Source organism: Akebia trifoliata, chromosome 11 (assembly GCF_017979445.1).
Source record: "Akebia trifoliata isolate Shusen 1 chromosome 11, ASM1797944v1, whole genome shotgun sequence".
Taxonomy (NCBI): domain Eukaryota; kingdom Viridiplantae; phylum Streptophyta; class Magnoliopsida; order Ranunculales; family Lardizabalaceae; genus Akebia; species Akebia trifoliata.
In genome coordinates, this window is record NC_141385.1 from 3,724,096 (window position 1) to 3,747,473 (window position 23,378).

Below are 23,378 nucleotides of genomic sequence, written 5' to 3' on the forward strand. Positions count from 1 at the left end.
TGCGTAGTCACTTCAGCATTTTTCTATTCTAAATCAGTGTTACCCAATTCATTAGAAAGGTACCAAGGCATGAACTGGTTTGAACTGAATATGTTGTGGGTTCGTGAAATATAGTGAATCTAAAGAACTCCATTTTACATTTTTTTTTTAAAATCCCCCTCCAAATGTTGATGATACGTGAGTTAGAATAATGATGAACGCACACGGTTTTGGTACGTGGACAGGTACATGGCTGGCGTGGCAAGGGTACAAAACCACACATCTTTTTCTTGTGTATCCCGAAGAAAGACATCTATGGTTCTATGCCCTTGCGACGTACATATCCACATGCCAAAACCGTATGCATTCATCATGACTCTTCGAGTTATCCTCCTAAAATTCCAAACTAATAACATGCCTCTTTGACTTTGATCTTTATTGATAGACTGGTGAAAAATAATCACATACCCTAATGTTTAACATATAAATAAGAAAAGTTTGATCTTTTTCTTCAAAGTTCTGTCATCTTCAATCTCTTTTTTGCCCTACTCATACCTTCAACTTTCAAAAGCCCTCATCTCTGTCTACCCCTATGAACCTGATTCATTCTTGAGTGGCAAACCATATACCCAAATTTGAACTAAGTGAAGTCACGAATCAAGTAACACAAATCTCTTTTAAGTAAAAGTAAGGAGCAATAATGTCACTTAAAGGTAACAATGTCCCTAGCAAGCCACAATTTTAATGAATATTTACGAAAACAATCGTATCTATACTTTTGCTAGAACGGGTATCCCTGCATGGATATTAAATGTAAATTACTTGTATAACCTTTTTCTTTTCAAAATTTATATGAATAAAATGTCTTTTTCCCCAAAAACAAAAAAACAAAAAAAAAAAAAATCTTATTTTGAACTTTTTTTTTGGCTTCATCGCGCCACATGTACAGTATTAAATAGCCACCTTTTGGTGGTTATTTGGCTTTTTCACAAATTTGTAAGAAAAAAATTCCAACTGTGATCATACAGTGCTATCTGCTTTGGTAAAAGTTACCAAACAAATATAAGATTATTTTGATAAATATTTAAAAAGCGTAACTCGAGGGATAATTTTCACAAAGAAAACATGACCCTTGTTTTAGCTTTTATCTAGAAATAATCTGTGGAATTGTTCCTGGACTCTGGACCGAGGTTTGAATTTTCTTGGGTCAGGAAGTAAAACTAACAGATTCAGGTAGTTGACAAAAGGACTGTTACTGATCCAAAATATATCCGATGTCTGAATGATCCAGAAAAAAAATTAAAAATTGAATTTTGTGATTAGATTTGGATCTACCCCAATCCGAACATATTTCAATAATTTATTTTATTATTTTTAATTTCTTATAAATATATATATATAGATAAAACATTTTAATTTCTTTTATTTCTCTCTATATTTGTAATAGGAAAATAGCTTTTTTTTAATTCTATATTTTAAAATCTTTGAACATTAATAATTTGAAAATAAGTTGTGTGTTCGGATCGGTCTCAAATTAAGGATGAAATAAAATGGATTGGATTCGATTCACATATTCATTAATCCGTTCAGATTGGATACATCTTTAAAAAATTCTGATGGGTATTGGAGTGGCACTGATTCGATACCGAACCAATCCATTGCCAGCCCTAGTTGACAACATCTGATATGTTGTTTTTTCTCACTTAGATGGGATAGAACCCACATAATGTGAGTCTATGCACGATATTGTGGATCTTAATAAATATTAAAATACAAATTTATAGATCAGATGGTTGTGATAGCCCGATTAGTAGAAAAATCCATCATCAAAACTATTTCTCCAGCCTAAAATTTTAGGGACTTCAATTTTGCACAAAAGCATTCATTGTCACTAGTACTTTAATTTGTCAGTTATTTGGACTAAGCTACTTCTGGTTGGGGCCTTGGGTGAACACCCGCGATTACTTGGTGTTGAAGCGCTGATACTCCCCAACATTGAACGCAGACAAAAGAAGGGTTCCAGGGTGGAAACCATCACAGAGTTGGCCTTGATTGCAGAGCGTGATCCTATGCTACGACCCTAAAGAGATGTGGGCTTTAGGTGTGTTTTAAAACCATGTTTTGGCCTAATCAGCATTATGAAACCCTTTAGTTCTATCTGCAACAAAAATGTCTAAATTGTCTCCATTATTTTTCTCCAAAGCATGGCAAGTAAAATATCAGATCGGTTGAAAACTTACAACCCAAACCGGTAAATTTGTTCCATACCTTCCAACATGAATAAATCATTGGCCTTTCTCTGTCTCAGTAAAAACAAAGCCATAGAAGTAAATGAAAAATGCCAATTGACAGCAATTAAATCATTTGGCTTCCTCTTCTCTTAAGCTAAGGATCTCCCGGGTCTCTTCATCTCCATCTATTTTATCAGCCTTCATGTTCTCCAACAGCCCCTCAACTGCTTTCCCTCCTCTGACACTCGTCTTGATCAATGCATGATACATGCCTCTATTCATGGGAATCACAGTCTTCAAGGAACCCACAAAAGCTTCTACCACTTCGGCTTCACCGTTATCACCGAGCCAACGCAATATACTTTCAGTAACCTTAGGGTTTGGTCTCCACCCTTCATTACCCATGAGTGATGAGAAAGCCCTCTTCATACACTCCACAGCTTTCTTCATCTCGTCCTTATAAGCATACCCTGCTGCCACTATCCCCCAACTGTTTGGTGTTGGTGTCTTCCCTTTATCCACTAGGCTTTCAAGCATGGCTTCGGCCTTCTCAACCAAACCCTTTTGAGTATACCCAATGAGGAGAACGTTCGGCACTCGGAAATCATACGTGGTGGCAGATTTCTCCCATTCGTTCAACAATTTCTCTGCCTCTTCTAAGTCTCCAAGCTTCACCAGCGATCCCAGCATGGTAATATAATCCTTATTAATATACTTCTTAAAAACAGCCTTCTTAAGCTCCCATAACCTCGTCAGCTCAGCCTTATTCCCAAGACTTGCATAGAGTGAGATGAGATGGTTATAGCCAAGCTCATCTTTCTCCTCATCAAGTTTCTGCTCTGATTTCTTCAGCATTTCAACTGCCTTTTCCTTGAGACCTGCTTTTATGTAGAAATTACCCACCATGGAGTATGTAGACCAATCCACCAAGATGTGGGATTGGTTCTCCATTTCTTCTAGAACGTTCTCCACTCCATCAATATCAGCTCTTGCCCCATAAGAGTTTATACATATTCTGTAACTGAAATTGTCAGGAGAAACACCACTGTTCTTCATCTCGGTTAACAAGCCAGGGACCTTCTCATACTCACCGATATTTGTGTAGAGACACATGAGGTCATTGTAGCTGAGAGGAGATGAAACGAAACCCATCTCCTTCATCTTCTGCATATGGGACATGGATTTATCGGTCAGACGCGCTCTGACGTAACAGTTCAAGAGCGCACCATATGTCTTATAAGTTTTATCTTCGCCACTCATATTATTGAAATAGCTCTCAGCAGATTCCAGCCCACGTACCCTACCAATCAGATCTAATCGCACAGCATGGTCGCTTGGTGATAATGTGCCAATACCTTTGTTACCCATCCACTCAGAAACCTTCACCCATAAAACATCCCAAAGCAAGAAATTAGGAAAAAGTAACTTGAAATTTGTCATCATAAAAACCATAAACAATGTTATTTAGACGCAATGCAGAAAGTGATGGTAAGCTGAAAAGGCAACATCAATTGCGTGTAAAAGTGATACTTACATGTACTGCTGTATGGGTGAGATCTGCTATTGTTGGACACAGCTTCTTTAAGATATTCAATATATTCAGAGAATTACAACAATATAGAGGAAAAGGGTGCGACCATGCTTGCTCACATAGTAACAAAAAACTCTATGTTTTTTAAAAAATCTCGTTTAAAACACATTTTGAACATCTAACGATTAAAAAAAAAACTTGACTTCCTCAAAAAATGTGTTTTTACATTTAAATGTGTTTTTTTTGCATTTTAAACACATTTTTTTTTAAATAATAAAAAACTCATTTTTTTTGTAGGCCTGTGGTTAATTTATGTCGCCTTATGGCTGTTTGTCATTTAGTTCATAAATGTTGTTCAATGTGGGATTTGATGATAATGCCTTGATGTTGTGGTTTTTTCGATAGTATGTTATTTTGTTCAAAAGATCTGTTGATGGTTAGACTCGTATAATTATATTAGTGAAAACACATTACCATGCACAGATATTTAATAATAATTTTTTTTTTACTCAAAAATATATTGAAAACTTAGTAGAAATCTCTAATATTATAATCATATAGATATTATAATTTTTTTCATAATTTATATATATCGTTTTTCTCCTTTTCTTGCTCGTTTCTTTCCTCTTTTTAATGTTTTTTCCTAAGTTTTCCCTCACCGTTTTAAACCCATATTCTTACTCGGTGACTATGCTTGCTCAGAGAAAAAACGTTAAAAAGGTAATGAGATATCATCCTGTAATCCTCTTTGAGAAATTTTGGGAGTTTTATAAGAATACAATATGTATACACAAATATATATACACAATGCAAAGGCGCACCAACTTTTGAAAGTTGGTAAGGCTGGTGGAGTATTGATACCACAATCCGTGTTCAAAACCCATTGAATCTGCCTTCACACTGCTGACCGCTAACCCTAGCTTTCCTAGCAAAAAAATGCATATACATGGTGTATTCATGTTATGTACACTGTTTAAATGAAAAGGAATAACCGATAACCTATCAATTTTGATTTTTTTATAAGTATTAAATTTGTTAGAGCCTATAAATTGAGTATTATTCCCTTAAGTTGCCACCACTGTACCATAGCAGTGATACACATAATTTATTCGTCGGTACCCAATATCTTCAATGTGGACTGTGGAGTATTACACTTAAAACACCACAAAATAATTTAAAACTTTGATACAATTATATAATATCTGCTATAAGTTCCCTGAAATATGGTTTCAAAACTCGTCAATTATATTTGACTCAGGTTAAAATTTAAGGAGACAGACTATGAACTCGAACACGGCTAATAACTGAGTTGAATAGAGTGTCATCGTGTAGATCCGATGGGCTTCGAAATCAATCTGGTTTATCGGGATTTAAAACAATCCCTTAGAACATTCTTAATGTAGCTCTACAAAATAAATCCCCAAAACCCATTTCCCCACATCAAAAGGCGATTAAATTTTTCCAAATTTATGAAATTCTTCCTCATTTTACAAATACCCAATTACATTAGAATTTCTAAATCGTTTAATGCATTTACACACAACATTTCTAATTCATATATATATAAGCGATCCAATTAATATATTTCTACAAAAAATTATACATAATCACACAATGATTCCTTATGAAAGAAGGAAAAAAAAAAAACAAGATCAAATGAAGAAGAAAATAAAAATCGAACCTCGAGGGCATGTGTGTACCTCCTGCGCTTCCGGAGATCGCGAACGATGCGTTGCAACTCAACTACTCGAACCTTTCTTCCATTTTCGACCCATTTCTCGAGCTCAGGAACCATACTTATAGTAGGGCTTCCGAGTGGACTGATCTTCGAATACAAATTACTCTTAGCGAACCTCCCAGTATAGAATGATCTGATGGTAAATGCATTTCCGAATAGTGTTTCAGAGAATCTACGATTCGATTTGAGATTTGAGCGCAATCGATTTAAGATCGAGAAGAGATTCGAATCCATGAGAGATTTCTAGGGTTCTGAAAGAGAAGAAATGTAATGGTTTTAAGGGTTTATTTAGGGTTTAGGGCCTGAGAAGTGAGGACTGCTGTGGTTTAGTAAAGAGCTGAAGTGTAGGTCCCACCAAAAGAACAAGGAGATTGATACTAGAAGTAATTATAGACATTATGTGATCGCCTTGATTCTATCAAACTTGAAACTATTAGACAGCAAAATTCAAGCTGTTGAAATTTGAAATCATTTGATATGTTGATTTTACATTTAATTGGGTAAGGGATACCCTCTAAATATAAGCCGCGTGTCCTAATATTATGGATCTGATGTAGCCCAGTGATTGAAATACGAAATCTAACTATCGAGATTTTTTTTAGTCCGTATAGGACGTACTCAGATTTGCTGTTTTGAAAGTTATGTGCTAAGCTGATCGGTCACGGGAGAGAAAATTTGGGAGCAGTTTAAGTATTTTATTTTTAGTAACTTTTCAATACATATGGTGTCGTACCATTAGTTCATCAGTTTAGCACATAACTTTCAAAACAACAAACCTTTGTTTCCTCTCTTGGAGTATTTTCATTTCATTGCTAGGTAAGAGAGAAGGGGCATCGTAATTAGGATTTTGAGAATTCACTAGGTATATTTTTTTGCACTTGTTATCTTAATTTGATCTTTTTCTTATACATTTAAAAAGAAAATCGTGACAAATACACCCAATCTTAGTACATGGCTGACATGGCAAGGGCACGTATCTCTCCTATTTTTCTTTGACCAACCAAATGACATATATCATCATGGTGCAAAGATTGACATCCCAATTAGGAGTGCACATCGGATCAGGCCAAATTGAGAATCGAATCTGAGCAGTTAGAGTTTGTTTGATTTGGTTTTATAGACAATAAGTTCAGTTCTAGATTGAAATTTTGAATAACTGATTAATTCGATCCGATTCTCAATTCAAGAGTGTCTTAGAACCGAATCAAATCGAGAACCGAACAAAAATTCATTATATTAAATATAATATATTTATATTACATATAACACCACTTAAACTGAGTGGTTGCCAAAGTTTCCGGGTGATTATACCAGAGACCTAGGTTCAAAGCCCACTAGCACTCATTAAAAACAGTTTTGCTGATAAAAAAATGTAATAATAATTTTTTTTTTTTTTTTTAAACATAAAACACCTCTTCAATCTACAATAATCCATCATCGTCCCCAGAAGTTTGTAAGAAGTAATGAGCAGGGCGTAATATGGCAAAATGATGATAGGAAAGTCAACTTTTAGTGATCCAAGAACTGACTTGAACTAAAGTCAATTTGGGTTGGCTCGGTTCTAGGATATATTCGATATCGATTTTGGATTTGTAGAACCAATTAACTTTGATTCAATTCCAATACTTCCCCCAACTGTGAGCACCCCTTAATTTCCAATCACATGGCAGGGCATGCTATAGGGCTTTCAATGGATCGGATCAGACCTGAAATCCAATCCATTCCGATAACTTCGGATCTGGATCAATTATTTGAATTTCGATAATGATCTGATGTTTCAATCTGATATCTTATCGGATCAGATTTCGATCAATTATGTCTCGATCCAATAATATGGGTCTGGATCAATTATTTGAATTCCGATAAGGTTCATTTTGATATCTTATTGAATTAGATTTGGATCAACTATGTTCTGATCCGTTAAGGACCCAATCCGATAATATGTTAAAAAGTATATAACTTATATTATATATTTATTGAAATGTATACACTTGATTTAGATTTTGTATACAAAAATCGGGTTTGGTCCAATCTAATTGTTAATGGATTGATTTTGGATCTTAATATTGAGATCGGATAAGGATTCGATCAGACACTTATCGGATTAGTCCCGGATCTGATCCTTATTGGATTGATACCAAATCAACAACAATCCGATCTGGAAACAATAATTGACAGCCCATGCTAAAATCACAAGGAAGTATTTGGTGGAGGGTTACATCATTTTGTTAAATGATGAAACCATTCAAGGCACCGAACAAAATTTTCTTAAGAAAAGAAACCTTTCCTTTCACATTAATATCAGGCCATAAATAGAAAACCTACATTAGTTCCATCCAGCTGTAATATGATTAATGACCCCAACTGCATCAAATAAAGCATTATGTGGCATCCCACATTCTCTATATTCTCTTATAATAATAACCTCAGAAAAAACAAAATATTCACAAGTCGCACATAGAATCTATCTAAGATTTTTATATATGTAATCTAACCATGTATTATTGCTCATAAGAGTATCTACATAATCTTTACAAGTATTCAAAAAAAGAGAGAGAAACTCAGAACATAAGAAGACAAAAAAGAAAACAACAGAAGAGAAAGATAGAAACTCTATTAAGGGACTTCTCAATCTTCATCTCTTGCCTTCTCATCCTTGGACTAGTACTACTCATGAAGTGGTATGAATTTGGATACCCATACACCCCTCCAACCTCATTAGAATTATTCCCAAACACTCTTGCATATATCATCTCCCCAATATTAAACACAGGAGGTGATGCAGCAAAATTACTGTAATTTTGAGTGTGATATTGTTGTTGTTGTTGATCTGACTGAACCTGTGATTGTAATTCGTATGAACTACCATGAAGTTGTTGTATAAAAGTAGTTGCGGGAGGTCTACATGGTATCTCTACACCAGGGATGGTCACCTTATCTTCGGGTTCAATCTCTAGGGATGATTGGCCCCGGCCATAGAGTGGGACTAATGTAGTGTGGGAGATGTTGGCCTTGCAGACAGGGCATTGCGGCTGCTGATCTGAGTCAGCAGAGGCACTCTGGAAATGGAGCCACTTGTAAATGCATGGCCAACAATAGAGATGACCACAAAGCGTGACAACGGGATCCCGAGCATCATCAAGGCAGATGTTGCAATCGAAGCAACCATTAGAGTTGTCTGAAGCTTTTGCAGCAGCAGCGACAGATTTCCATTTTGGTACCGATGGTCCATTCCCATCCACCATTTCGTGTTGTGCGTAGGCATCTTGGAAATATTGTTGTAGCGCCATGTGCTTTGTATCGTAATGTAACTTTTCTCTGAGGAAAATAAAAGAGAAGAAAGAACGTCGTTAGCGCACTAGTCATCAATCTTTATATCAAAACATGCTTAGAAATTAGAATTCCATAATATTTGTTAGGGATGGCCCATCATTCACTACTTTTCTCTCTCCTAACCACATACATTTACCCTGTTCCTACCACTCTAGTAACACGTTAGAAAAGGCAACATTGGGATAACGTCAAACCAATCAAAAGAAAAGTAAACTACCCAACACGTGCCAACCACCTAATCCATATGAATTTTAAAGGTGTGGGGTATCTCTAGATCGGGACATTGTAATTACTTGCAGAAGGTCAACTAAATTTCCTATTCAGATGGTTAAGATCGTTTAGTAGTTTTTATTGTTACATCCTAATCCATGAGACCTGGGAGTGGACCATGGCTGGAAAAAATTATAAAGTATATAACTAGATTCAACTTAGGTGGGCAAGTTAATAAAATATAAGGTGAGATTTCGCAGTCAGAGTGTCTAGCAAACAAAGAAAAGAGTCAACAATATGCTTATTTTGCAATTCTGATCTAACTACCCTCGCATTCATTGAACAACCCAAATTCCAGATCTGAATAACACAATTGGGAAAAAAAGAAGAAAATACTTATAAATAAACCAAATATAGCTAATAGCGAATAATTTTACACAAACATAGAAAGATCGATTAATGAGTTCCAAAGATGTAATAGAATTGTCTTTGAGGACAAAAGTGGTTCAAGATCCACACGGTTGGCAATCCACAGATTGTGATCCACAGGACCACATCTCTAGAAAGTAGAAATCAGCCAAGATTCAACCATGGTCCCCTCTAATCAATGAAACGGATGAAGTGGAAGACCTGGGAAATTTCATATTAAATGAAATAGGTTTGACAAGGTTTCAAAAAACGTCCGAGACCAGGATGACTCGCTTGAGTCATCTTAGTATCATTCATGAACGAGACAACATGGCCGAGTAAGCCCCCCCCCCCCCCTTTTTTTCTCTCTCCAAGAAAACTTTTGTCTCATTGAGTCATCTCGGTATCATTCAGGAATGAGATGAGAGAAAAATCCAAGATTAAAAAGCATGGTGGAATGACTACCACAGATTTGATACATAAAAAGCTATTCCTTTTAAATAATAGACAAAAGGTATTGGATGGTGGATCTTATGAGTTGTGAAGAGAGTAAGTCCAAGATAAGAGATCTAGTCCAAACCCTAATCTGAAGAATGAGATGTTTCCAAGGATCAAATATGGAATCATAGAGATATTGAAGATGAGAAACCCAAGTTCTTGTTAAAATCTGTAATCTGTAAATAAATATTAAATTGGATTCTTCTCATATAAAAATAAGATAAAACCAAGAAGACTCTAATGTCCTCAATGTCATCCGAGATTTATAATCTTATCCAGATGTGAAATCTGAACCACAAAATCATATTAATTAACACTGCAGCTTTTGCAGATCGAAAAGGGCATAAAGAAAGGGAAAGGTCACACATCAGAATTAAACAAAATCAGATCTCCCCAAATCAATTTCCTTAAAAAAAAAAACAATTTCCTGAAAGTAAGCCAAAATTCCACGAAGAATGGCTCAGGGAGGTTCGACTTCTTCAAACTGCAAATACTTAGCCAAGTGAGTTCAACTGACTCGGACGAGTTACATCCCTGCAAACAAGCTCTAATTTTTTTTCCCTCAAAAATGAAACTTGAGATGGATTGTGATTTGTGAGAGTTGAAGGGAAGAGGGGGCAATAATTTCCTCATAAATCATCTCCCCAGAGTCAGACGATTTGTTTGAAAAGGCCTATTCGCCATTTTTTTTCAAGAACCGATGCAAGTATTCAACACAGTTTTCTTCCGAAAACGAGTCATTTAAACACCTCTTCTTTCATATAAATTATAAATCTAACCGATCTCCTTAACCACAATTTCTAAGGTCTAAAAAGAAAATTAGAAAGAAAAAAAAACAAAAACAAAAACAAAAACAAAAACAAAACAAACGAAAGTGATCGTCAATCAAGGAACATATAAGAACATGCGAATCTATCCTTCTCGATCCAAAAAAAAAAAAAAAACTCAATAAAAAACATTAAGAAGATTTCACAGATATCTGCATAGATCGATTTACAGTGGGAGATAAATTCGAGAAGGATTTGGATTTCTTACCGGTAATTTAAGGTGTGATTGAGAGATCAACTCTTTAGTGATCCGAAGCTTTTGTATAAAAAATCCACTCGCGAATCAGATCAAAACAAAGAGGAAATATAGAACCCAAAAGAGAAAATTTTCTAATAATAAAAACTGAATTAAAGTGAGTCGTTGAGACTTGAGATGTAAAAGATGGCTGAGAAGAGAACCCCTTTCCTCACACGGTATTTATAGATAATAAACTGAGAAACGGATAAACTTCTCAAACACGGCGTGGTACAGTCCTCACTAATAAGACGTTTCTACCCCTTCCCGACCTTTTTTTTTCTTTTTCATGACGCCCCGTGTACGCTGCTATACGAAAATGATTATTTGAGAGTATTTTCTACTTTAATAAAAATTCTCCTTAAATACTAAAAATAAATTTACATTCTACATTTTTTTTTTTTTTGTCTTCATTCTACTTATTCTAAAGTCCAACATCTTTTGATAATATTAGTTTCGTGACGATGTTCTCTTTAATTTCATTAACAAATAATACTACATCATGAAAAGAAATTTATTCACAGAGCTCACAAAAATCTAGAATCCACCAATCACAAGTACCAACGTGTGTGTGACGTTCGTAATTTATAAAAGTACCTTTTTATCATATTTGATGTGGCAAGCACTGAGAAGTCTATGAGCATTGTGAGTGAAAAATGACTCATTACATTATCCATAAGTAACGTATATCCAACAAACGATAACAATTCAATCCTTAAGTTACGCTAACACCATCTCCAAAATAGTAATATAATGTTACCATATTTGAATTTGAAATTGGTCGATAATTTATAATGTTTTACTTTATTTATGTTATTTGATCAATGGGCTTCCTAAAACATCAACTAGTTAGAAATATTTATCTTTTGAGACCAAAGCTAATGACATCTACATGTTATCTAGGCATTATCCATTAAAAAATAATTTAACATACATAAGTTAGGTTTTACCAAACTCTCGACAGCTACTGAATTCACTTCTTAACTCCAAATAACTACCACAAACACCCCATTTTGCAATTGTGGTTCTTATACAAGTGATTTTCTTGTTGGGAATCCATTATTTTTGGGCACACATAGACAATTCAAGCCAAAAATAAGGAATACTTCTCACTCATCTCACAATCGTCCATCACAAAATTAGGGCTCAAATTTTTGAAATAAAATTTCACATACTACTTAGCCATCACACATTTTAAAATAAATAGGAAACCTCTATATTTGGTTTTAGGTCGTGAAGTTTTTTCTTATATATAAAATATTGTATGAGGCTAAAAAGGGATTTGATTATTCAATCATGACTAGGCACCACATGGCGACTTGTCAATGAGGCACCGAGAGTTGATCGTTCAAAAGGTAGTTAGATGCCACTAGGCACCTGGTTATTGGGGCAGTGATGAAAGGGTGAATGATGACGTGACATAAGAAAATGGCGAGCACATGGCAATTTCGTTTAGCCTCGACAGGTTAAAAATATCATGATCAAAGTTGTTATAAAAGAAGTCTCAGGCAGTCGAGAATAATACAAAAAAGAGTTGTCGATACGTACAAGCACAACATAAGGTGATTAACAATACCTAATGAACAAATGACACATGGATACAAATCGAGGCGGCTAACAAGTAGTCGATAGGGACCATATGGTGACGTCAGTTATATTCATTACCATATGGCGTTGACGTGGATTTATATTTGTCTCTCCATTCCATTGTTAGCTGGCAGGAGAAGATTTGTAGGAGATTCCTGTAAAAGGAAAATGAATGGGACGTTAAGGGGATCCTTATCAATTTTTTTTTGAGTCATCAACAAACATTAATCACGCTTGGACATCCCACAGGCCCACACTAATCACCTAACAAGTAGGTGTTTTAATTAGGGGTGCAACTAGGTTTGGGTTGGTTTAATTTAGATCCAAATCAGAATCGAATCGACCAAGGTCAGTTTCATTATATGGGAACCAGAACCGAACCAAACCGAATCAATCTTAATTCGGTTCGGTTCCATGGGTTACCAAAAAACTTCTTAAACAAATATTTTTAATAAAAAATAATAAATAGTACATGGCTCATGCATAATTTTTTTCAACCATGCTTCAATAACATCACTATGTTCAAACTATGATTTTAAAATTGATTTTGTCAAAGATCTTAATGGAAACCTTGATCAATTAGAAAACAAAGGGTTTCATATTGTAACATTAAGGGCCTATTTGGATCACCATTTTTGTACAATTTTTATGAGCATGCTTGCGTACTCAAGAATGGTGATCCGAAAGGCCATTAAACTCTTCTAGTGGTGATTGATTATCAATCTATAAACAGGAAATCTATTAAAATCCTAATAGATTAAAACAATCAAGAAAAAAAAAGTTTTAAATGTGATTCTTTTATAACCAGATTCAATTGCATATCAAGATTCACACCTTATTCACGGAAGGGGTGAAACCTTAATTCGGAAACTACAGTAAGTGTGAAGAATTTCGAAAGCTCTTGTACAAATTCACTTCAATTTCAAAAGAAATAGTTTATTAGGGTTTTAAAGGAGACTCTTGCAGGTCCATAGAAAGATTAAGAACCCAAAAAAAAAAAGAAAAAAAAAATTAAGATCTATAAAAATTTTACCTAAATACTAGCCTGATCAATGTGAGATCTTCCCCTCCGTAGCCCAAATTCTATGGTTTCACCTCTTGAAATTCACAAATTGAGATGGAGAGAGAGAGAGGGAAAGACAATGAGAGAAAGATCAAGGAGAATGAGAGAAAGATCGAGATCAAGAGAGGGAGATGAGATCGAATGAGAATGAGACAGATGAGGATAGAAAAGGAGAAAGGAAAATGGGAGGGATGAAGAAATAATGGATTTCACAAGTGAATCAATATATATATAGATATATATATATAGATATATATATATATATATATATATATATATATATATATATGAGAAAGAAGGAGAGGGATGACCTGATGAACTCGTCGGAGTTGAGAGGCAGCCGCATCAACTTCAAGAGTTCAAGTTGCACCTCAGCCTTGCAAGAGACGAGAGAAAGAGAGAGAGAGTAGATGAGGGAAAGAAGGAAAGAGACTCTCATTTCCTATATCCATTACTCATTAGAGTTTTAAAAATATCTTAAATTTTATTTTAAAATAACTTGTTCGATTCTCGATTTAGTTCGGTTATTTATAAAGCTTGAACCGAGAATCGAATCTTTCGGTTCTTCATTTATTTAATTCAAAATCAAACCGTTAATCAATCCAAACCAGCCCAAAATTCATGGTTTGGTTCGGTTCTCAGTTTGTACTGGATTAAGTTGCACCCCTAATTTTAATAACACATGAGAAAGAGCTCACCATGCTTTGGATGTCCCGTGTTGTGTGAGAAATTTTTACTCACATATATTTTAGGGTTTTTGGCTAAATGTTGGGTCCCACACTTAGTTGGATGTCCCATGGTGAGCAACTTTTGTTGTCCAACCTTAGGGATTGACCATCCTAAGCCTGTATTTCTTTTAAGTAATGATTTTCTGACTCCCCCATGTGGTATACTCAAAATAATCTCCTGATGTGGCATGCACTAGAACCATAGATTATATGCATCGGGATACACATATGCATAAAATCTATGATTTTATCACATGCCATGTCAAGAGAGTATTTTGAGTATGCCAAGTGGGGGAGTCCGATTATCACAACTCATTTATTTTTGAAGTTTTCTAAAACTACGTAAATGGATTCAAAAGTTAATTGATTATAGAATTGCAAGCGATATGAGAAATTCACATTCTAATTGCATCTCTAAATTATGGATAATTAACTAAATAGTTTCTTTTATATAATATATATATATATACATACATAAGGGAAAAAGTTGTCATGGATCGAAGAACCATGTAGAGGTCCTCATTTAGGCCACATGGACTATCACATAGATCCAAATGACACCTTAGCCCTCTAGACTTCATGATCTAGACTAGGTTTGGAAAAAAAAAAATGTAATTTTTTCGCCAAATCTAATATTCAAAATAGACAATCATTGAATTCTCAAATTTAAAATTTAAATTTAATGTTTAATTAATTTATTTATTTTAGAATTCATAAAATTTTATATTCTACATGTTTCTGGAGTGCTACATAGACATTCACAATAACATTTAGAGTTGTGATATTTTTATTCAAAAGATTCACTTAGTTTGTACGCAGTTGACGTGGCAAGGGCATAAAATCAAAGGTTTTTTTTTTTTTTCGGGATACATAAGAAAAAAGATCAACGGTTCTGTGCCCTTGTCACATCAATCACTTACAGATCGAGTGAGTCTTTTCGAGTCAAAAAATCAGTAGTCTAACATTTATATAGACCCTTAAGATTTGGATGTACTAGGATTTATCAAACCTTTGAGGAAAAATTCCTACTTAGTTAACCAATTATCATACTTGAAGGTCTTTCGATATTTCATACCTCATTGATGAAACCAAAAGATCATATATACAAGAATAATCCATGCAAGAAGATTATCTTACCATAGCAGCTCAACTATTTAAACGAAGATTAGAATAGAGAGTAACTATCGCCACACCAACTTTAACTAACATCTCACCAACTATCCGTTTTTCTTTAGTGATTTACATAGGAATATGTGTGGCATTAGTAAAAGTTCGTGTGGCAATAACAGCTCTATTAAAATATTCTCTCTCATTAAACCCAATGGCCCGTCCAGACCACGTCAATGCATCTAGAAACTTATGAATTTAAATTACTTTTATAATTTAAACAAAATGTTACAATGTTCTTGAAGAAATATTATACGTATTTGAGACGACAGGAGAGCCAAATTACCAATTTTAATAAGGAGTCGTACCGGGGTGACATCAGATTTATCATAAGGAAACACCATCTAGGGTTATGTGCACACCTCCACGTCAGAAATGTAAATACCACAGTAAATCCATGGTCGCTCTAGCATTAGTGTTTAATAAGCGTCAAGATGGTGTTAGACAATTAGTCAGACGTGGACATCGTCTAGACACGTGTCGTATTGTGAGTTGTAATACAACATAAAGCATTAAAGTTGTACAAGTGTCACACATCTGGAGATGGACCTTTGTCTGACATACATTAATTTCAAAGAAAAAGATCGTGGCCCACTTCTAATTCTAGGAGATCTAATTATAAAATAAAATAAAAAATAAAAAAATTCAAAAAGGTGATTGGTCACTGGTCTTATCTTTATTGTTTTTTTTATGACGTTCTAGAAGGATACGACGACTCAAGAGTATAGTACTAATATGCTATAGAGATAATTCCATGTATTTAAGGTTGAGAATTTAATTTACTACGTATATATAGGTGTAAGTTTTTTAATCTAAACCGTTAGATTTTCCACTCAAATTTTGAGGAAGAGTTATTAGTGCTACCCAACTCTCACACGGCTCTCTTGTTTTTCTATTGGATTTATAAAAAGAATTTCTATTAACACACCAATTATATGTAGAAATAATTTCGAAAAGATTAAGATGTTATAAGTAAAAGTTGGCATGCCAATAAAATCTCTCATCTTTCTGATTACTATTATAAAGAGAGAATGCGGAGTAGAAGTGGTTTACAGCTATGTTACCCAATTAGTTGCTATTAGCCCAAATCATGAACGGATACGAAATAAGTTAGTTTATGGTACAGTTCGTATTAAGTTCATAAAATCAAACGAACCAAGAACCTGTCAAATATTGTGTGGGTTAGACAAAATCGTTAAGTTCGATGAACCCAATAGTTTGATTTGACAAATCAAATAAATTTTTAATTGATTCGGTCAATCACATCAATTTATTATATTTTTTCATTATTCATATTTAAAGTTTGGGTTTTTTTTATTTCTATTTAACATTATAATTGTACATATAAACTATATACTTGAATTATATATATGTACAAACGAACTAAACTAACGAACTGATCTAGAAAACCAAGGCAAATCAAGAAACACATTATTTCTACCTACCCTCATGAATTGGGTTCATTCTAGACTAGTGAATCATGAACCCTGAACCCAAGTTCGAATCAAGCAAACCAACGACTCAAGTAACGTAGGTTCAGACACCAAATTTTGCGTGGCCACTAATGCCCGTCTTTTATATTTAAATTTTAATAATCTAAGTCATTTTTATCAAAAATCAAGAAAATTGTAACTCATCATCATTTTCAAAAGTTACAAAATATCATTTTTACTAAGTAATTTTCAAAAATCATTTAATTAATATTTTAAATTACAAATAAACCCTTTTGATACATGTGTTTTTGCTCATTCCACCTTTTAGTTACAAATAATGTACTTGAGTACATTATTTTAGAACTTGGTAAATTCCAATTGACTTAGGCCAGCCAAAATGGACTCAACCCAAAATCAATTCTGTTTTGTTATGGTTGTGCTTTGTATAATGTGGTATCATATGCCTCTTGTTAAGTGCACATGTTAAAGTACAATAAATAAACCTTGAAAATTGAATTTTATATTAAAAATATCCTTTAAAAAAATTATTTTTACTAAAATACCCTCAAATACCAATTGCACATGTTAACAAAACACGTATTATGTTGGCAAAATGGACCCTACACCACCGAGAGTGAATTTTAGGTCACGTAGCGAAAGAGATGTTAATATGAAGTAGTGAATCTGCATTATTTGGTATCGAAAATGCCCTTTAAAAAAATTATTTTTTACTAAAATACCCTCGAATTCCAATTTTCAAAGTGTATTTATTGCGTTTTAGCGTGTGTCTTAAGGGCACACGTTAACAAGACCCATAAGATATTGATTTAAATGGTCTATTAACAAAATCATGCTGTGGGTCCAACCCAGTCAGGATTGACAACGATGGGCACCGATTTATGTTTATTAAGAAACAATCTTAGATTAACCATAGAATCAATAAAATTAAAATTAAAAAATAGTGACGTGGCATAAGATTCGAAGAAGAAAGAAAGAAATCAACGGTAACAGCACGTGAGTGTGGACCAATCGAAAACAACATACGTGGTGAGTCTAGAAGTATTTATTGGGTGGAGACTTAACGCGGAACAAAACTGAAGAAGAAGGTGAGGCGAATTAAACAAAAGAAAGACTTTGAAATCGTCGGTGTTTTTCTAGAAACTTCTTAGTATAATATTTTCTTGGTGGAAATTTATGAATCCAATGTTGCCTTCTAGATGGTGGGGCTCTTGATGGATCGAATAATATCCACTTACCCAATTCAATTATTTATATTACAACCATGTTTTTTCATTTGATATTTAAGAATTTTGTATAAAATTATCCATAACTATTCTACGAAAAATGTTGAAATAACAAAAAGAATTTACTATGATTCTCACAAGTCTGACATGGGATGTGCACATAACTATAGATGTGTTCCTCACGATACGAGTAAAAATCATCTACGGTTATGTATGCATGTCCATGTCACCCCAGCACAGGGCACCAAGAGTTATTATTATCATTGGGCACCAACTTTTAATTTGTTAACGCCACACCAATTCTTATTTAAATCATCAATGCCATGTTTGTCTCTGTTATTATGGTATCATAATCTCGGTGTAGACACTTTATCCACTAATTTTAAGTTTGTCTCATCAAAATAAAAATTAATTTAATGAATCCAATATGAGAATTGTGTAACTTAAAAATCCTATAAAACTAGGAAAAGGAAATCCCACCAGAAGATTAGGATTCCCCTTTTTCATATCTCTTAAATTATAGCAAAAATCCTATTATAACTAAAAAGAGAATCAATTGTCTTACAACCTTAGTAAAATCTCAAATCTTACTAAAAGTCATAAGATCCACATGGATTACAACATTAGCAAATCAACACCACAAGATTTTATGGAAAACTTTGATTTAAAATGATATTTAAAAAAGAAAGACTATTTTGAGTTTCATCCAAGGTTTTGAAAATGGACAGCTACCAAACTCTCAAATTCAAAGGTAAAATTCAATGGTGTAAACTAACTTTTTTTTTTGAAATTTATTTTTTCAAAGTTCTTAAAAAAATTTCCTCTACATCCCTATGCCATTGGATCATATTTTTGAATGTCAAAATGCTAGCTCATGTTATGATATAAAATCCTATAGTTTGACTCAACTAAAAAAGATAGGGAAAATTATAATAAAAAAAAAACCTAACTAAACAATTATTTATCAAAAAAGTATTATTTTTTTTATAAATAATTGTTTAATTAGGTTTTTTTTTTAATAATTTATCCAAAAAGATAATCTATTATAGATAAAGTTATTAATCAAAATTTTATTGGGTTCCATTTTATTTTAGACTCTTTAAATATGAAATATAAAAGAAAAAAATGTAGAGAACAAGAATAAAATTGTTTTACAAAATCAAATACCTTAATTGACAAAATTACGAAAATCCTATAACAATTTTAGTTGTTTTTAAGGGATATTGAAAAGAGAAAAAAATGGACAAAAAAAATTATTTGTTAAGATTTTACTTCATGATATATATTTTGTAGTTAAAATTTTATATAAAATACATCTTTAAATAATTTATTGCATAAGAATAGACTTTCATTAATATCTGACAAACAATATGTAGGCTAATTCTATGTTAGGATTAATGTTGGACAAACAACTTTGAAGCTAATCTGGCCAAGATTTACTGTCATGGGATGAAGGAAAATCCAATTCAAAATACATAAAATGTAATTTGATGTGTAAAATGTTAGAATTGCACCTAATTGGTGTGACGTTAAGAACAATTGGTGTGGCAATAACAACTCTCTTAATTTGTTTAAGATCTGATGCTTATATGTGTCTAGAATCATATATTTTTTTCCCGACATACAAGAAGAAAAATCTATGACTCTGAAGACATTACCACGTCAGCACATGATAATTCACAATATCATACACGTGGCATTCATGTAGAGGCTGATCCACTATTAATGTGATTAATCCGAAACGTCGAAAAAGATGACCTAATCAAATTTGTTATACTCATTGACCCAGCCCAAGTGCTTGACTTCTAAAAATCTTCTAGAAGAGTGTGACAGCTATTGGTGGTTCAATTCAATTTTGTTTGGAAGACTTTCAATAGAGTAGGTAATGGTCCCTCTTCATTGTAAGAAATTATGCACCATTCAAGATTTGGGTTTGCTAAACAAATCTTGTTTTACCATTTTACTTTGTCCGAGCCTAGTATCATATATTAAAAGTAAGTTTGTATCATTTTTTACTATCTCAATTCACATTCTTTTAATTATTCTCCACTTTTTTCTGACCTCAACTTGAATATACTTTTTTTAATTAAAAATGTAATGTGTCTTTGTTGCATATATACAAATTATCTCAATCGAGGGTTTTTGTTTTTTTTTTTTGTTGCTCATTGTGAGTACCCACACCCTCCGAGTGAGACTAATCCCACGATCACACGTACTGTCCCCTTGAAAAGTCCTACGTACAAATGATTGAGTCGAAGGTAAATCATACCCTGAAGGCCCCAAGGAATTTATAGCTTCATGGAGTTTCGAAACTTATCAAGGCTTGGTTTGCCACTAGACTAACCTCTTGGGATTACACAATTTACTAATATAATCAACAATCAACTCCATAAAACGCAATCGATCATACGATTGATTTCCTTTCAATTAGATCTTCATTAGTAAATGAATATTCTTGGGTCCATTTAGACTAGAGGCTCTAAAGAATCTTCTTTTAGATTCAATAATAAAGAGCAAATCAAGAATGATTTACCTTCTAGAAAGTTCTTGTACAACTTCTTTTTTATAATTCTATCTAAATATAATTTTTTAATCCCTTAGTGGATGCCATTAACTTACTTGTTCATTAAAAATTTGGGGTCTTAATCCAAAGCTCATATGGTTGAAACTTGACATACTTAATGGGACTCTGAGATCTTATTATATTATATTTTTTAAATTTAATTATACATCTTAAATAATAATTTTTAATTAATAAATCCGTGATAGATAAAGAAACACATTAATAATAATAATCTCGAAGTTTTACTAACCCATTAAGGTTAATTCTAATGGCTTGTGCTTACGGGCCTAACAAATGCACCCACGTGGCTTTCGACATCAAAGCGATCAACATCTAAAGATGTTGACATGCATCCAATTTCTAATTTTGTTTGTTCGATTTATGAGTCAATGAGATTGTGATCATAGGGTTTGGTATTTTATGTCGTTGGACTATCGATTGGTCTAGACTCTAGAATCCAATTTGCATAAAACAAATATAAGATGCAAAAATTAATTGGTCTATCTTTTCCTTAAATCTTGCAAAGACAATTTTTGGACTGCCTAACTCTATAAGCCGACATTTTAGACTTACATACAAAGAATCATCAAGTTGGGTATTTGTAACTGAACTTTAGTTCACTCATTTGTATTTTTTAAGGTAGAAATGTCCACTATGAATAATTTGAACGTTAATGATTTTTTGACTTGAAAATTTTCATTCGATCTATACTCGGTTGACGTGGCAAGGGCACAGAATTGTTGATTTTTTTTTCTTGTATATCTTAAAGAAAAAGATTTATGATTTTGTGCCATTGCCACGTTAGCCGTGTACAAACAGAGTGAAAATTTTTGAATAAGAAAATCAAGACCTAATTTGAATATTCACGAGGTTGGTGGGTCCAATTGAATGTGTCACAAAATGAGGAGAAAAATCAAACTTTCTAAGAAATTTTCCTTATGACTTTATTGTCTTGTCAAGGATTCTAAGGATTAAGTCATATCGTTTTTGGCCTTTCGTTTGAAGAATCCTAATTCTAGGAGTTTTTTTTTCAACATTTTTTTTTGTTGTAGTTGTTGAGGGAAGTGAAATTTTAATGTCAATTTTAAAACTATCTGGAGATTCTATATTTCGATAAAAGTTTAGTCTCACATGAATATGAAGAGTTCCTTAAGTTGACTTAATATGTAAGATCACTCATTTTTATTTATTTATTTATTTATATATATTTTTTTTTGCTTATGTTGGGTATCTTCACCTTTCAAGTGATACTAATCCTACGATCACATACACTACCCCCTCGAAAAGTGTCGCATGAGTTTTGATTAAGTTAAAGGTCAACCGGATCCTGGAGGGCTCCTCCAAGGAATTGATTGCTTCATAGGGTTTCAAACATTGGCCTACCCTTTCTGAGGCATAGTTTCAAAACTCGTCCGAGATCGAGACGTATTTCTCGAGTCATCTCGATATCAGGCATGGACGAGATAGATGGATAAGTCAATTTTTTGATTTTTCGGACGAGATACAAAATCCCACGTTCATTTTTTTGAACGAAACGTATCGAAAAACTCATTTGAGGCGACTCAATATTTGGCATTGACAAGACGAGACGCGAAACCGAGTTTTAAAACCATGTCCTGACGAACTTATCAATATCAAGACACGGCTTGTCACTTGGCCAACCCAGGGCTACTACTCATCTTTATTTTATTATTATAAAAGTATAGGTTTTGGTGTATCTAATTGGTAGTAAAGCACCATCAAGAATGACCCTTGAAAGGATGCGGATTTCTTATAAATTCACATCTCGTCCAATAAATACAAAACATTAAGATATTTATTGTCTTAGAAATTCATGCTTTTATAACCATTGGTTCCTAATAAATTGTGATTTGGCTAATACAACCCTCCTAAGGTTCACAACATATAGTTTTAAAACTTGAAAACTCAACACTAATATCTAACCAAGTCAAAAAGTTACGAATCAAAAATATATATCTAAGGATTCTAATCATTTGTTTGGGACTTTGGCAGTTGAACCTGACCCTTATATATTAAATTTTAAAAATAATTTTTTAATCTTTTAAATTAATTATAAACATTTAATTTTTGTTCTTCACAAAAATATTATATATACCATAATCACAAAAAAATAAAAAATAAATAAAATAGTTATTTTGAAAAAGTACCTCATTTAAATCACATTTTGTACTTCTAACGATTAAAACAATAAAATACTCGTCTTTTAAAAAAAACGTATCCTCATCAAAACTCATCTCATTCTGAAACTTTTAAATCATATAAAACAAAATAATTTGACTATGTGTGGATTGCCCTTATTGATTTGTGGAGTGCTTTTCTAACTACCCTTTATCATATAGATTTTATATTTTTCATAATTTTAATATATATTTTTTATCTTTTATCATTTCTTTCCAAATTTTCTGCCTTTTTTACAAAGTTTTGTCTGGCCGTTTTAAACCTGTATTCTGACTGGGTGACCATGATATATACTCGAATAACTCAATTGAGTCATTGACCCAACTTGTTGCATTTTCTAGCTACCTCGTCTGATGACTCGACTATTTTCCTAGTTTATTCCATGAATTGGTTGCATCAAAGTT

General features: G+C 33.3%; 2 protein-coding genes across 2 annotated transcripts; both read right to left on the reverse strand.

The window, feature by feature from the left end:
* Positions 1 to 2,149: 2,149 nt before the first annotated feature.
* On the reverse strand, positions 2,150 to 5,848 carry LOC147390413 (pentatricopeptide repeat-containing protein At4g21705, mitochondrial-like). The gene is made up of 2 exons (XM_086459892.1): positions 5,423 to 5,848; positions 2,150 to 3,590 (listed from the first exon to the last, which is right to left on the reverse strand). The coding sequence occupies exons 1-2, from the start codon at positions 5,711 to 5,713 to the stop codon at positions 2,340 to 2,342; spliced, it is 1,542 nt and encodes a 513-aa protein (XP_086316018.1). The 5' UTR covers positions 5,714 to 5,848; the 3' UTR covers positions 2,150 to 2,339.
* Positions 5,849 to 7,848: 2,000 nt separating this feature from the next.
* On the reverse strand, positions 7,849 to 11,157 carry LOC147390414 (E3 ubiquitin-protein ligase RMA1H1-like). The gene is made up of 2 exons (XM_086459479.1): positions 10,964 to 11,157; positions 7,849 to 8,797 (listed from the first exon to the last, which is right to left on the reverse strand). The coding sequence occupies exon 2, from the start codon at positions 8,767 to 8,769 to the stop codon at positions 8,041 to 8,043; it is 729 nt and encodes a 242-aa protein (XP_086315605.1). The 5' UTR covers positions 8,770 to 8,797; positions 10,964 to 11,157; the 3' UTR covers positions 7,849 to 8,040.
* Between the last annotated feature and the right edge of the window lie 12,221 nt (positions 11,158 to 23,378).